The sequence below is a fragment of the Arachis ipaensis genome, chromosome B9 (assembly GCF_059453495.1).
Source record: "Arachis ipaensis isolate K30076 ecotype BB chromosome B9, ASM5945349v1, whole genome shotgun sequence".
Lineage (NCBI taxonomy): Eukaryota > Viridiplantae > Streptophyta > Magnoliopsida > Fabales > Fabaceae > Arachis > Arachis ipaensis.
The window spans coordinates 61,060,034-61,075,344 of NC_142444.1; the positions used below are offsets into that span (position 1 = coordinate 61,060,034).

Sequence of the window (15,311 nt, forward strand, 5' to 3'; positions counted from 1 at the left end):
GCCAAAAGAGTGAGAATTCATAGTGAACAGAGAAAATAAAAAAAAAAGCAAATAAGAAAGAAAGAAATCAAACTCCTACAACTAGCAAAAACTAACAAAGAAGCAAAAGGCAAACACATTCACAAAATCCACATATATACAATAACCAATAACAATCGCACGTTTTCAATTCCCCGGCAATAGCGCCAAAAACTTGACGTAAGAAAATTGTCAGTTAGGAATTTTCACAAAATAATCTCGTCGAAGTATAGCTCCAAACCAACAATCAACCCTCAATCAAAGTTTGATTTGTTTGTCACAAGTGCAAACCAATAAAAATCGAGAGTATTTAAACATCGGGTCATCTCTCAAGGAACTGCAGGGAAGTGTGCATGTTATTGTTGTGAGTTATTTTTGGGGTTTTGGAATGATGAGCAAGAAATGTAAATTGAACTAAGACAATTAAAGACACTAACTAAGAAAGGTCTTAGCAAAGGTTGAGAATTGGAATTCCTATCCTCATTATCGTCCTCAATCGTGATGGTAAATATAGCTTGCTCTCACTTAGTTATCCTCTAACAATTGAAGGAAAGTCAAGTGAGCAAAATTAACTTTAATCCACAAGTCCTAGTCAATTCCTAGTGAAGGACTCGGTTTAGTGGAGTTCAAGCTAACTAGCAACCTTCAATTACCAAACAACGCTAGATTTTGATAATTCAAGAGTCTTCAAGTTACCAACCCAAGTCAAGAATACAAAATTCTACTCTAAAATCCAACCAAACATTTTATCAAATACTTGGAAGGCATAAAATGAAAGCATGGTAAAATAATAAGAATTAATAAAATCTAAGACTAACAATTACAAGATAACAATAACTAAAATTAAAGAAAGCAACAATGATCATGAAAACATAAATTGCATTAAAGAGAATCAAATTAACATGAGTTCATAAAACTAGAAGTAACAAAATAGAGAAATTAACAAGAGAACTAAGAAAATTAAGACAATTCAACAAGGAAAAGTAGCTGAAACTAGATCAAAACAAGAATTAAAACCTAAATCTAATAGAAATTTAACTTAAATCTACCCTAATTCTAGAGAGAAGAGACAGCTGCACTCTCTAGAATATGACATAAAACATGTTCCTAAACTAAAACTAATTGCTCTCCCTTCATCCTTCTTAAATTTGGCTTCAAATAGCTTCAGAAATGAGTTGGATTGAACTTTGAAAGGCTAAAAATCTTGACCCACATGTTGCATTTAATGTAGTCACGCGATTGCATTTGTGGGTACGCATGCCTGACCATGCTAATAAAAATGCAATCGTGCGTACGCATCAATTCCTGTGTGTACGCATGGCTGTAAAAATTGCAATTGTGCATACGCATGAATGCTTGTGCCTACGCATGGTCGTAAAATTCTCCCAACTCTATTTTTTCATGAATGCTTCACTTTTACATGCTTTCTCCTCACTCCGTTAATCCATACTTGCCTTGTAAACTTAAAATCACTCAACAAACATTTCAAGGCATCGAACATAATCAAAGTAAATCAAATTTAGCAAATTAAGAACCTAAAAAGCATGTTTTCACTTTTAGACACAATTTAGGAAGAATCTATAAAACCCTGCTATTTTAGTGAATAAATGTAAGAGAAGTCAATAAAATTCACCCAATCAAAACAAATAAATACCATGAAATGTAGATTTATCAGGAGAATAGAGGGATGGGGAGTGAAATTCAAGAGGCAATAGGAGTGATGAGTGAAAAGTAAGGATGATTTGAGAGGGAGTGATTTCGATAATGAAATTTGAAATTTGAGAGCTGAAAAGTGAGTACATGGAACGGAAGAAAATAAGGCGTGCCAGTGTTATAGAAGTCGAAGAAGGGAAGGAAAAAGGGAAGTTCAGACTTTGTACATTATTTTATGTATACGTATAGTTGTTGGCACTTGACAAATGCAGTATTTCGTTGGTAAAATATCATTTTTCCGATAGGCAAATACTCTCTTCTAAATTGTGCTACGGTTTGATGTTTATTGTTCATTTGTTCGTTTCTTTTATTCCGCAGTATGGAAGCAGTCAACGATGATAAGTCGAACTCTATCCATCATATTCTAATATGCATTTTTTTTTTTTAAATGACCACCAGATATTCCGGGAACATAAACAAGAAATCAGGTGCGGTTAGGAGTTACGGCATTACAAATACGTTTTAAAAGGAAACGGGTAGATTCTGAAAGGGGGGGAAAAATCACTAGACAAACATCTCAGATAAGGTAAAGATTTATTTACTTTGGGTTTGGATACATTAAAATTCAGTGAAGCATGCGCTTCCAATACAGAGTGTTCTACTTGACTCAGCTTGATTCATTTACAGATTCGGGCCTTAGCTCACTTGTGAAGAACACCCTTCCTGGGAAGCTTCGGTTTCTTGTGAGTTTGGCTCTGCCATGCAAACAAAATAAAGGAAACGTTGGACACACAACGGGTTGAAATAAGTGCAAACTCTCAAGTGACAAATCAAATGCATACCTTCTGTTTTTCCAGGGCCTCGAAATCTGTTCTCTCCTTCCACTTACTCTTGCTTAATTTTATCGGCCGATTTCCAACATATTTACCTGAAATCAAGGCATAAATCAGCATTCATTTATCATTGCTTGTGTGTCAATATTCTCATCCCACATGGGCTCAGTGACGAGTATTACATGAGCAATTCATGCAAAAGAAGATTCAAAAAAAAAAAAAAAAAAAAAGAAAGAAAAAAGTGTGTACCTATTTTTAAAGTAGGAAGTCTTCCATCCAAAAGATAAAAGATTAAATTTATAAGGAGTAAACTACCATTTCTACCTATGAAAGTTCAGAACACTGATAAATCTACCTACGAATAAGCAAAACTACTATTTCTACCCATGAAAGATGGACTTTTGCTAACAAAACTACCCGAATCCTAAAAAATTATTTGAAATCCCCAAAATACCCTCTAATATAACCTAATTTTAACTTCTCTTTTTACTCCACAGTACCAGTCACCCAAATCCTTCCTCACTGCCACTATCATCCCCAACCACCACCACCACTAACGTCATCACCATCAAAACCATCCCTTTCTCCTTTTATGCTGCCCTATACACCAGCGAACTCAACGACACTTCTCGCCGTTCATCTTCAAGCCGCGACAATACCATTTGCTGCTTCGAATTCGAAGAGGATGTTTATGTTCGAACCTTGCCTCTTTGCTCACAAACCTTCCATGTTGATTGCATCGATGCTTAGCTTCGTTCCCACACAAACTGCCCTCTCTGCCGCGCTGGGGTTCTGTCTGCCGCTTCGCTGTTTACTCCCATGTTCACCGCCAGGATCCGACCAAGTCTTGACACCGACGAATATGGCTCAAAATCAGCAGGGGAAGTAAGGGATTGGACTCAAAGTTGCAACGAGAAGAATTCGATTCGGTCGAAGGGGAGTGGAGCGTGGTAGATTTCGACGGATTTTAATAGGAACCGGAAACTTAGAATGAATGAAAAGTGAATTGTGAGGTTGAGGATGAAGCACTTGAAGTCGGGTTTGGTTGTTCATATGGTTTTATGGTCGGGAATAGATTTCTGCATCTGAGATTGCGGAGTTTCTTCTTCTACGGGCTCTGGGTTTAATGGAAAATTGGATATCTCCACCATTGTTACACCAATTGAGGCTGTGAATTCTAACTCTGGTCTCTAGGTTTTGTGTATTCAAACTCCGGCTTGCTTAAGTTGGCTAAACTGGGTGTTTCATGATGGGGTGAAGTTTTGAGCTAATAGATGAAGGTTGGGAACAAGTCCGGGAGTAGTAGAGGTGATGATAGCGGTGGTGGTGACGGTGATGGTGGTAATGGTGGTGAAGAGTTTGGGTGGTGGTGGGATTTGAGATTAGAAAAGTGGTGGTGAAGATAAGGGTAATTTAGGAATTTTAGGTAATTTTTTAGCGTTTGGATAATTTTGTTGTGTAGAACCCATATTTCATGGGTACAAATGGTAATTTCCTTCTTCTATGGATAGATATGTCAACGGTTTTAACTTTCGTGGATACAAATGATAGTTTACACATTTATAAGAAACTAAATATATTAGAAGTTTCAAAATTTTCAAAAAAGAAAAATCGACACTTGTTAGGAGAAACCGAACCCCTATTTCATCATAATTAATTAGTGTCATGATTGCATACCTTATAGCAGTGTTATACCATACTGCATATACTAAAACGTCACATAATGTAACTGAAAAACCATATATCATCTAATTTTCAGTTTTTTCATAAGGGTTAGTGATGTAAAAGAAACCAGCAAAATACACATAAGAAGTGGAGAGAAGACATGCATAGAAACAGTCTGCAACTTACGGACCATTCATTTCTTTAAGAGCAGCAGCAAGGTCAGAAGGACTGGCAAAGCTTACAAAACCATAGCCCTTTGTTTTCCCAGTCCGTTTATCTCTGACAACCTAAACCGGATCAAGCAAACCTCAATCAAAAGATTGCATTAGAAATCATGAGTAGGATACATGATGATGAATAAATACTTAATCAGAAAACCACATTTGAAATCATATTGAAACTTCCTGAACCCTCGAATTGTAATTTTTCTTAAAAAAGTTATATACATATATTAAACAATCTGCCAAGTTGGTGGTGTTGGTTTGGATCTGGAATTTCCACCAACTTAATAATATACTGATTGTTCACAAGAGATCTACCAGACAGGGGAAGCCTTGACCAAAAACTGGATTAAAACTTAAGAGACAGTGAATAGCTTGCTCCAAAAAATCCAAATAGGTAAGAATGTACACATCTCAAGTTTTTGAATAAAAGCAATTAAACTTATAAACCCCAGTGGAAGATTCCATGTTCCTGTTATCCAATGAACTTCTCTGAATTTCTACTGACTATAACTCAAAGTTGCAAATCAAATAGAACCTAGCAATTGAATATTATATGTTGACCTTAACTATTCGTAACAAATACTAGTCGGTCAACATGGATCTTACTAACTTTAAGATCTTATGAGAAAAGGAAATCAACAAAAAGAAATGTAGAAAGCAAAAGTCGCAACACTAATTTCCAATGAACTGACTATTCGCATTTAAGAGCATAAACTATGTCACCGTTAAAAAATTTGAATTGTACTTTGATTTGTGGACAATGAGCAATGACGATGAAAGCTGGAGATGACAAGATATCATATCAATTTAATCACAAGAATATCAAATCGAATGTAAATTATGAAGCAAGACCTACCTTAAGGTACAAAAACCATTAACAACTCTGTCACTTCAAACAAAAATCTGAAGACGAAATAGAAAATGCTCACACTAATCCAGTCATTACTGAAAATACAAGAATTTGGAGTCAAAATAGGAGAACCACTTACCCGTGCCATGTTAAAGGAAGGGAAACGTGAAAATGCTTTGGTAAGAACATCGTCATTCACTTCATTACCAAGGTCACCACAAAAGAGCCGATAATCATCTGAAAATTCAAGGCTCAAGCAAATAAGATAAATCTCTAATCCTTATCAAAGTTTATGTGGGGACACATCATTCAGGAGAGAGGGAGAGATTTGTTTTTGGGGGGATTTGTGGTGGTGGTGGTGGCGGTGGGGGTGGGGGTGGGGGGGGAGGGAATTTCCAGAAGGAAAAAAAGATGAAAAAAAGTCCATTAAATCTAACGCCATATCCCCCATAAAACTAGAAGCTGTGTGACAGAAAAGCTTAAAGATCCTACGCGAATTTAAACTTTAGTTAAACACGAGTTCCACATTCATCATTTCAACACAACATCATATAACCTTGTTTTGACGTAAAATTTACCTTCTCCATTGCATTAATATATCATGTCTACCAGTTTGCTATTGTAATCACATCACACTTTCCTCATAGCCTAGACACCCACCATCTGCTACACTACAATTTAAGAACTCAGAACCCTAAGAAAAACCTTCTAAACCATACATTCAATTCCCATAGCAGAGAATCCAAATAACTTCCTGAAAATCCAAATTAACTATTCAAAAACCTTTCACGACCAAACTCAATAAACATCGACTCAAAATAGTAATAAAAAGCCATGATGATGATGATACCTTCGGGCCACTCAGCAAGAATAGGATCCTCCCATGTTTGACCAGCAGCTTTTCGAGGAACTGCTTTCTTCTTCGCCTCCACCTTGTTCTCCGCCTCGCTGCTCGCAATCGCCGCCTTCACGCTCTCCAGCGCCTCCGGCGTTATTATCTGCGCATCCCTCTCAAACAACTGCTGCGACTGTTCAATTTTTTTTTACAAAAAGAGTTTAATCACAAAATGAGGGGGCCTCTATTCCAAACCGCAAAAAACACACACACACACACACACACACACACACACACACACACACACACACACGCAGATACACGAAAACCTACCGGATATTGCGGTAAGGAGTATACGCCGGAAACCGGAGCAGGAGAGACAGGACCGATGACCGGAGGCGAAGGGATTTGTACGGCTGGAGCCGCATCATAAACCGCAGCGGCGTAATGCGCCGGTGTGGCGGCGGATTGCTGGAGGTGGAAAGGAACGGGGAAGTAGGTAGGGGCGTTGGAATATGTGAAATGCGATTGCGATGCTGAGGAAGACGATGCAGCCATGAAAACGAAAATCTAACGAATCACAGCTTCGAATGGAGCTTTCGAACTGTCACTCAAATGAATTGAGAATTGAAAATGGTGGCGCTTTCGATTTTGAGGTGGTAGTTGCGTTAGGGGTTTCCGATTCCGTTGGACAATGATACTTCTGTGGTGGTTGCTCCAGATTGCTCTGGAAATTTCTTCGGGGTTCTAGGTGGGCCCCTGTTAACATGCAATGGGTTCTAGGTGGGCCCTGCGTTTGTTTACGGCCCATATCCATGGGTTGTTTGTTAAGATACAAATCTTTAATTTTGACATAAAAAAAAATACAAATCTTTGATGGATATACACAATTAATTGGATACAATTTTTTATATTATGATGATTTGCTGCTATAAGGTTGATTTAGATTAAGTTAAGATTATCATATTAGGATTTGTCTTATTTCATATGTAATTAAGCATGTTATTATGCTTCTTGAGTTTGGACGCGGACGGTGGAGGAAGAAGAGGAATGGTGGATGGTGAAGGACATCCATGTGAGAATGAAGAAGAAGCAGAAGAGAAGGGACCCACCGCCACCGTTTTCATAACCCACGGATCCGGCCTCAACACCGGTTGACTCTTCCAAAAGATCTGCATCCTAGGCCATGGCCGCTCCGATAGTGGACGGGTTTGATCTTCTCTGCACCGCATGGAAGTGAAGATGAAGAAGAAGAAGATGAAGGTTGTTGTGGTGAATGAGAAGAAGAAAAAGATGAAGAAGAAAGAAGATATGAGAAGAAGGGTTGTTATGAGAAGAAGAAGATGAAGGTGGGAACTGATGATGATGAAGGGATGGGATTTGGGATGGAGGGTCAGAGAGTAAGAGAAAGGGAATTGGGGGTGGGTTTGGGGAGAGACGAAGAGATGCTGGGTGTGGGGTGGGGTGGGATTTTATTTTTTAATATTATTTTTATTAATAGTTAAGGGTAATTTGGTTAAAAAATATAATTGAAGTAGAAAAGGACGATTTTATAACGTTTTGTAATGTTGGGGATGATTTTAATAACAAAAAAAGGTTGGGGACGATTTTGATTTTCACCTCAAACCTTAGGGACGAAAAAAGTACTTAACCCTTTATAAAAGCTTGTATTCTTTATTACTTTATTTTTAAATCATTTTCACTTATATAAAATTTCATATCCAAATGTTTCTTAGTTATATGTGATTCAGAAAAGTGAAATAAATCTTTAATTCTTTTCTTTAGAGGCCAAAGACACACCTAAATATTTTTACCCAACAGACTACTATCTCTCTTTTCTTTGCATAAATTAGAATCTAAGAGCAAATCCTAAATTCAATCTGCCTCAACTTCCATCACCTTCATACACCAGTAAACACAATCAAATCAAGAAATCAAAACTCACACAAGCACATGCACATAGCACATAATCAGATAAAACACATAAGTGCAACACAACAATAAAATGCACACCAAAATAATTTAAGTAAATGCATATAATGCATGCCTGTCCTACTATCTGTGAGCTCACGTTTCGGTTATATTGCCAAACCTGACACATCTGGTAGCTACCCTAGACATACTCTCTCTGTCATTCATCCCTAAGACGAACATCCCATACTTATCACAAGTTGGTTTTAAAGGGAGAGTGCCCTATCACCTTTTCTTGGAGGCAGCACTACCCGGGAGAATTGATGAATCCATATTTCATGGTATTTATTTGCTCTAATTGGGTGGATTTCATTGACTTTTCTTTCATTTATTCATTGAAATAGCATAGTTTCATGATTTCTTCTTAAATTGTGCTTAAAAGTGAAAACATGCTTTTTAGGCCCTAAAATTACTAAATTTTATTCACTTTAATTTCATTTGATGCATTGATGTGTTTGTTGAGTGATTTAAGGTTTTGAAGGCAAATATGGATTAAAGAAGTGAGGAAAGAAAAGCATGCAAAATGGGAGAATTCAAGAAATGAAGGATTTGTAAAGCTGTCAAACCTGACCTCTCGGTACTAAATTTATCATAACTTGAGCGACAGAGGCTCAAATGAGGCAGTTTCAGTGGCATTGAAAAGCTAACATCCGAGGCTTCAAAATGATATGCATATATCTATAGTGGACATGAGTTTAAGTGTGCGTACGCACACAATGTGTGGGTACGCACGAGTCAATATTTAGCAAGTGTGCATACGCACAAACTTGTGCATACGCACAAGTCCTGGCACGTGGGGTTCATTAATTGCAACTCATTGGCAGTGAATTCTGGACCTCCAAAACCCAGTCCAACTCATTTATAAAGCTATTTCAAGCCAAATTCAAGAGGAAACAAAGGGGGGGAGCAATTAGGTTTAGCTTAGTATCATGTTGTAGGGTATTTTCTAGAGAGAGAAGATCCTTCTTCTCTCTAAAAATTAGGATTATTAGTTTAATTTCTCTTTAATTTCTCTTTTTAATTCTTGTTTTCATTTAGTTTCTTTTACCTTTCTTTGTTCTATTGCCTTAATCTTCTTAGTTTATCTTGTTAATTTCTCATTTTGGTTACTTTTTATGTTGATGAACTCTTGTTAATTTCTATTTCATTTAATGCAATTTATGTTTTCATGTTATTATTGCTCTCTTTAATTGTTGTTTATTAATTTCTTGTATTTGGTAGCTTTAGAATTTATTTTTGTTGTAATATAATATGCTTTTATTTTTATGCACACCAAGTATTTCATAAAATGTTTGGTTTAGTTTTAGTGTAGTTTTTCACACTCTTGGCTTGGAATTGAGGACTTTGGTAACTTTGAGCCATTGATGTCCATTCTTGACTGATAGATTAGGGTAGTTAGTTGATTTGGTTTCCATTGACGCTAGTCTTTCACTAAGTTAATTAGTGAGTTGACTAGGACTTATGGATTGAGATTAATTATGCCTATTTGACTTATCCTCGATGTTAAGATTGACTCTTCATAATCATCATAGGTTTGTGGTCAATGGCTAGGATAGGTAACCTTAACTCTCAATCCTTGCCAAGAGGTTTCTTAGCATTTGAATTTCCCTTTTTCTTAATTAATTGCTTTGAGTTTTAATTTCCTTGTATGCTTACTTATTTTCTTGCATTTTAATTTCTTGTCTCTTGCCATCAAACTCCATTTCCTCATAGCCAATAATTGAATACTCTATTGTAATTCCTAGGGAGAACAACCCGAAATTTCAAACTCCCGGTTATTTTGGGTTAATTGTGACATCTTTTGATTTAAACTTTGGTGTTGGTCAATTATTGGTTTTGAACTATACTTACAACGGAGAAATTCTATTTTGTTAAATTCCAAACCCACTTTATGAATCCATCAAGAATACCTAGCCACCCTTATGATTAAAGAGACTGTGATTCAACAAGAAAGGAAATCTTCAACCTAACTCGTGCATACCACAGTTTGAAAATTGAATCGAAGGGACTCCTCAACTTTCTACCCAATTTTCTGATACAACAAAGAGAAGGAATCAACCTCACTTGTCCATCGCAACACTGAACAAGCAGGACAAAATCAAAAGCCTTGCTAAGTGTAGGTGTCTCATCAGTAATGCAACCAGGACAAAACTCACGTCCTTGCCAATCAATAATCACATTTCAATCATAATCATGCAAGAGGGACAAAACCTCCATCCTTGCAAATACCATCACCAATCATAATCATCATCAACCATAATCATTATTGCACATAATCATCATCAACCGAAACCATCATTCAGATCATAATCATTACTAATCGTATCATCAATAACATAATCATAATCATCATTCATAATCTCTTATATATTTTAACTTAATCATAATTATCATCATAAGTCTCATATAAATCTCACTTTTTATTGTAAGCCTCTAATCAAATCTAATGTCTCACTATCAATATCATAACCAATGTAATTTTCATTGTAACGACGATCTAGTTTTTGGTGAAACAAACTTTTTCCTGAAGAAATAGAATTTTTTCTAAAGTTCAGTAAAGCAGGTACCTCTACTACGTAGTCAAGCACCTTTACTGCACAAGCAAGCACCTCACCATGCAGGCAACTCCCAATGCAATAGAAAATTGAGTTCTCAGGCCACTTCGGCAGAAAATTTCAAAATTATAAGAATTACGGTTTAGCTCACTGTAACTGCCTGATTTTCAGCGAAACGAGACTTTTTCCTGAAGAAATAAAATTTTTTCAAAAGTTCAGTGAAGCAAGAACCTCTACTGCACAGGCATTGCATCATCAAGTACCTCGCAACATCATCAATTACTAAACCAGTAGAAAACTACGTTTTGGAGCTACTTTGGCTGGGAATTTCAAAAATTCGAGAATCACGGTTAAGCTCGTCTCGACGAGCCAGACCAAAAAATTGAAAAAACAAAAATAATAATATTATTTTATTAATTTACCTTCTTGAGTTAAACTAGAGATAAGTTTAATATTATAATAACAGCCAAAATCTATCGGTACAAACTAATACCGGCGCTCTCCGATGAACTTAGCTATGCTAATGTATCATTATAGATCTTTTATCTCCGATATAATCATATCATTAATATCATTTATACCAGTAGCTCATATGTTTACTCTAGGAGTATAATTACTTGTGATCTAATACATCTAGCTTTAGTAATTATCTCCTTAGTAACATTTTATTAATTAATTTAGTGATTAACCATCCTAGGAATTTGGCCAGCCTTGATTTCAGCCACCTCCTACTTTCTTTCTCTTTTTCATATGTGACTTTGAGAAAGAAAATCAAGAAAGAAAAAGCTAGAAACTCCATAGCCACCAAGCTTTTAAGGTTCGACTATCTCCTTCCAAAAAACTCCCACAAAAATTTTAAATCGATTAAAGTGTTCTTCAACTCTTGTTCCTCTTCACAACCATGTTAGATTTGTCAACGTAAGTTAAGATATTTTTGTAGTAATCCTCTCTTAAAGGTTTGGCCATGGCTAAACCATGGAAGAACTTGATATTTTTTATGTTCTTTCTTAGGAACTCTTGCGTAGAAGTCTCAAGGAGCAAGAATCTATTAATTTTAGGGATAGAACAAAGCAGTGGCTTGACACTCAGCCCAAGGAGAGCTTGGATACTTGGAATAAGGGAATAAGGTGGTCAACAAATTTCTGACCAAGTTCTTTCCTCCTCAGCAACTGACTAAGCTGAGGACCGATGTTCAGACCTTCAAGCAAAGAGATAGTGAATCCCTCTATGAAGCCTGGGAGAGGTATAAATTGATGCTTAGGAAGTGTCCTCCGGATATGTTCTTAGACTGGATTTAATTACAAATCTTGTATGATGGAGTTTCTAAGACCCCTAAGATGTTTTTGGATAATTCTGCAGGGGAATCCCGTCACATGAAGAAGACTCCTGAAGAGGCTTATGATCTAATTGAGACAATATTTATATTCTTCTGAGAGGACCTTTGTGAAGAAAGGAGTTATAGAGTTGGATGCATTGGATGCTCTTCTTAGAACAAGGCTTTGTCTCAGAAAATGAGTGTTATTACTCAACACTTGAGTGGGATGCAAGTTTCAGCTGTTAATACTCAAGATGCTCTTTATGACATGAGTGGTGGCTTCACCGAAGGTGAGACTTATGATTATGCTCACTTCCCTCCTGAATAGGTTAATTTTATGGGGAATGCTCCTAGAAATCCCAATAATGATCCATATTCCAAGACCTTTAATCAGGGGTGGAGAAATCACCCAAACTTTGGATGGAGAGATCAACCTTAGAGGCAGCGGAATGTCAATAATTCTTAGGGCAATTTTAATCTGAACAATTTCAATAACTGCCAGTTCCAGTCCTCTCAACCATAACAACCACAAGCTCAGCCTTGAGAAGCTATTATTGCAGAATTCTCCAAAAATCAACATAGTTTTATGCTGGAAACTAGAGCTTCACTCAGGAACTTGAAGATGCAAGTGGGTCAGTTGAGCAAGCAAGTACCTGAGAGGCCTCTTAATACTCTTCCTAGTGATACAATAGTGGATCCAAGAGAAGAGTGCAAGGCCATTCACTTGAGAAGTGGTAAAGTAGCAAGTTCTGAGACCAAGGTTGATGAGGTGCCGGTTGAAAAAGAAGCTTCGGAGGAGAAAAAGGAGGAGGTAGAACACGCCCCTCCCAAGCATGCAGACAACCCCTTTTCGGTCACTCTTGATTCACATCCAATGCTGCCTAAGGCTCCTAAATACAAGTCAAAGATGTCATATCCTCAGAGGCTTCAAAAGGAGACTAAGGACAAGCAGTTTTCAAAGTTCTTGAAAATTTTTAGAACGTTACAAATTAATATTCCTTTTGCTGAGGTTTTGGAGCAAATACCTATCTATGTTAAATTCATGAAGGAGTTATTGTTAAAGAAGAAGCCTTTAAAGGGAGATGAGACAGTGGTCCTGACTAAGAAATGTAGTGCCATAATTCAAAGTAACTTGCCAAGGAAGATGCCAGATCTAAGGAGCTTTCAAATTCCATGCACCATTGGGAGCACTACCTTTGAGAAAGCCCTATGTGATCTGGGTGCAAGCATAAATTTAATGTCATTGTGTGTGATGAAGAAGTTACAAATCAAAAAGGAACAACCAACAAGGATAGAATTACAAATGGCAGATAAATCCTTCAAGCATGCACATAGAATAGTGGAGAATATTTTGGTCTAAGTGGGTAAGTGCTTCCTCCCAATAGATTTTGTAATTCTTGACATTAGGGAAGATGAAAACGCCTCCATAATCCTAAGAAGACCATTTCTAGGCACTGGGAGAGCTCCGATTGATGTAAAAAAAGGTGAATTAGTACTTAGAGTGCATAATGAGGAATTGGCCTTTCATGTCTTCAAAATTATGTATTTATTAGGAAGAGAGGAAAAGTGCATGCAGGCTGAGCTTATTGTTCCAAACCTTCAAGAACCTCCTGATAATACACAATGAGGTTTACAATTTCCACTGACATCAAACCTAAGTTTGGTGTTGGGTGTCCGTCATCCACCAATAATCCATATCCTTAGATTTTCTATTTATTTTGAATTTATTTAGTTTGTTTTAATTTCTTATAGTTTTTTTTTCTTCCTCCTTTTTATGTGTGTTTTGGTCATGTAGAGTGTTTAAAACAGGAACAGGTGCAATCAGAAGGAATTTCAGACCACCTTGGAGGACTGAGTTCGACCAAGGTGGCACCAAACTTGAGAATCTCAAGTTTGGCGCTGCAAATCCTTCAAATTGGAGGAATCACCACTGGAGGGATGGCGCCAAACTTGGATTGCCAAGTTTGGCGCCAACATGCACGCATTCCTTAGAGAACTTTGCTGGAAGGGTGGCGCCAAACTTGGAAATCTAGAGTTTAGCGCCATATATGCATCATTGAGAGAATTTCTTGCGGGGTGGGTGGTGCCAAACTTGGTGTTCCTTAAGTTTGGCGCCCAAAAAAATTTAAATTTTAATCTTTCTTGCCCTTTTATCATTCTCGGTTTCTTTTGAAATATTTTTGTTTTTACTCCTCCATGCGTTTTTTATGTCCCTCCTCATTTTTAGTTTTCTTTGCTTGAGGACAAGCAAAATTTTAAGTTTAGTATTGTAGAACACACTTTCTGTTTATCTTATCATCAATGGCACCAAAAAAAAGTGAATCACCTTCATGAAAGAGCACAACTTGGAATGAGATGGCCACCGTGATAACTAAGGTGGTTCAGTTCTTTTTTTTTTTTCACTTCCTGTTTCCCTTCTATTATTATTATTATTATTATTATTATTATTATTATTATTATTATTATTATTATTATTATTATTATTATTATTATTATTATTATTATTATTATTATTATTATTATTATTATTATTATTATTATTATTATTATTATTATTATTATTATTATTATTATTATTATTATTATTATTATTATTATTATTATTATTATTATTATTATTATTATTATTATTATTATTATTATTATTATTATTATTATTATTATTATTATTATTATTATTATTATTATTATTATTATTATTATTATTATTATTATTATGTTCCTATTTTTTGTTGCTTATCTCTATCTGTTGCATGATCTTTAGTATTTTTGGTTTCTTAGGTTTTAGTTTAATTCAGTTGTTTTTAATTTGAAAAGATGTCTCATCCGTCACTCACTGAGCTTGAATCTAAAAAGAAAAAGAAAAGAAGTGATGTCATGCATGAGAAATTAGGTTTATATTTAAGAGTAGTCTTGTTTACTTAAATGTGTTAGTGTTATCTGTTACTTTGAATGCATGCTATGAACAATACATATTTGAATTTAGATCAAGGATATTGATGCATGAGAAACATGAATTTAGAGAACTATTATGAATTGAAAATTCTTTCAATTAAACAAGAAATTGATCCTTGAAGCAAAAGAAACAGCAAAAAGAAAAAGAAAATAAAAGGCAAGGTCCAAAACTCTGAGCATCAATGGCTGGGAAGGTCAAGTATGATTAAAAGCTCAAAGAGTTATTTTTCTAACCATATGCTTGTGGTGTGAATGTGTCAAGTAAATCTTGAGATAGAACACTTAGTGTCAAATCCAAGTACAATAAAGAGTATGTAAAAGGCTCTGGGCACCACTGACTGAAAAAAGTTCAATAGAAAAGATCCAAACTCAAAGAGTCCCGCAGTTAAGTGCTTCTGGTATTTCTGTGTCAAGTAAAGATTGGGACAAAATATTTA

General features: G+C 36.0%; 1 protein-coding gene across 1 annotated transcript; it reads right to left on the reverse strand.

The window, feature by feature from the left end:
• Positions 1-2,248: 2,248 nt before the first annotated feature.
• On the reverse strand, positions 2,249-6,914 carry LOC107618484 (uncharacterized). Its single transcript, XM_088500429.1, has 6 exons — positions 6,412-6,914; positions 6,094-6,271; positions 5,383-5,480; positions 4,360-4,456; positions 2,514-2,599; positions 2,249-2,426 (listed from the first exon to the last, which is right to left on the reverse strand). Exons 1-6 carry the CDS (start codon positions 6,634-6,636, stop codon positions 2,373-2,375), a joined length of 738 nt encoding a protein of 245 aa, XP_088356555.1. The 5' UTR covers positions 6,637-6,914; the 3' UTR covers positions 2,249-2,372.
• Positions 6,915-15,311: the final 8,397 nt, after the last annotated feature.

Coding starts and splice junctions, on each gene's coding strand:
- LOC107618484 (XM_088500429.1), bottom strand. CDS start 6,636: ATGGCTGCATCGTCTTCCTCAGCATCGCAATCGCATTTCACATATTCC. Junction 2,600..4,359: donor TGCTCTTAAAGAAATGAATG/GTCCGTAAGTTG, acceptor CCTTGATTTCAG/GTAAATATGTTGGAAATCGG. Junction 2,427..2,513: donor AGGCCCTGGAAAAACAGAAG/GTATGCATTTGA, acceptor TTTGCATGGCAG/AGCCAAACTCACAAGAAACC.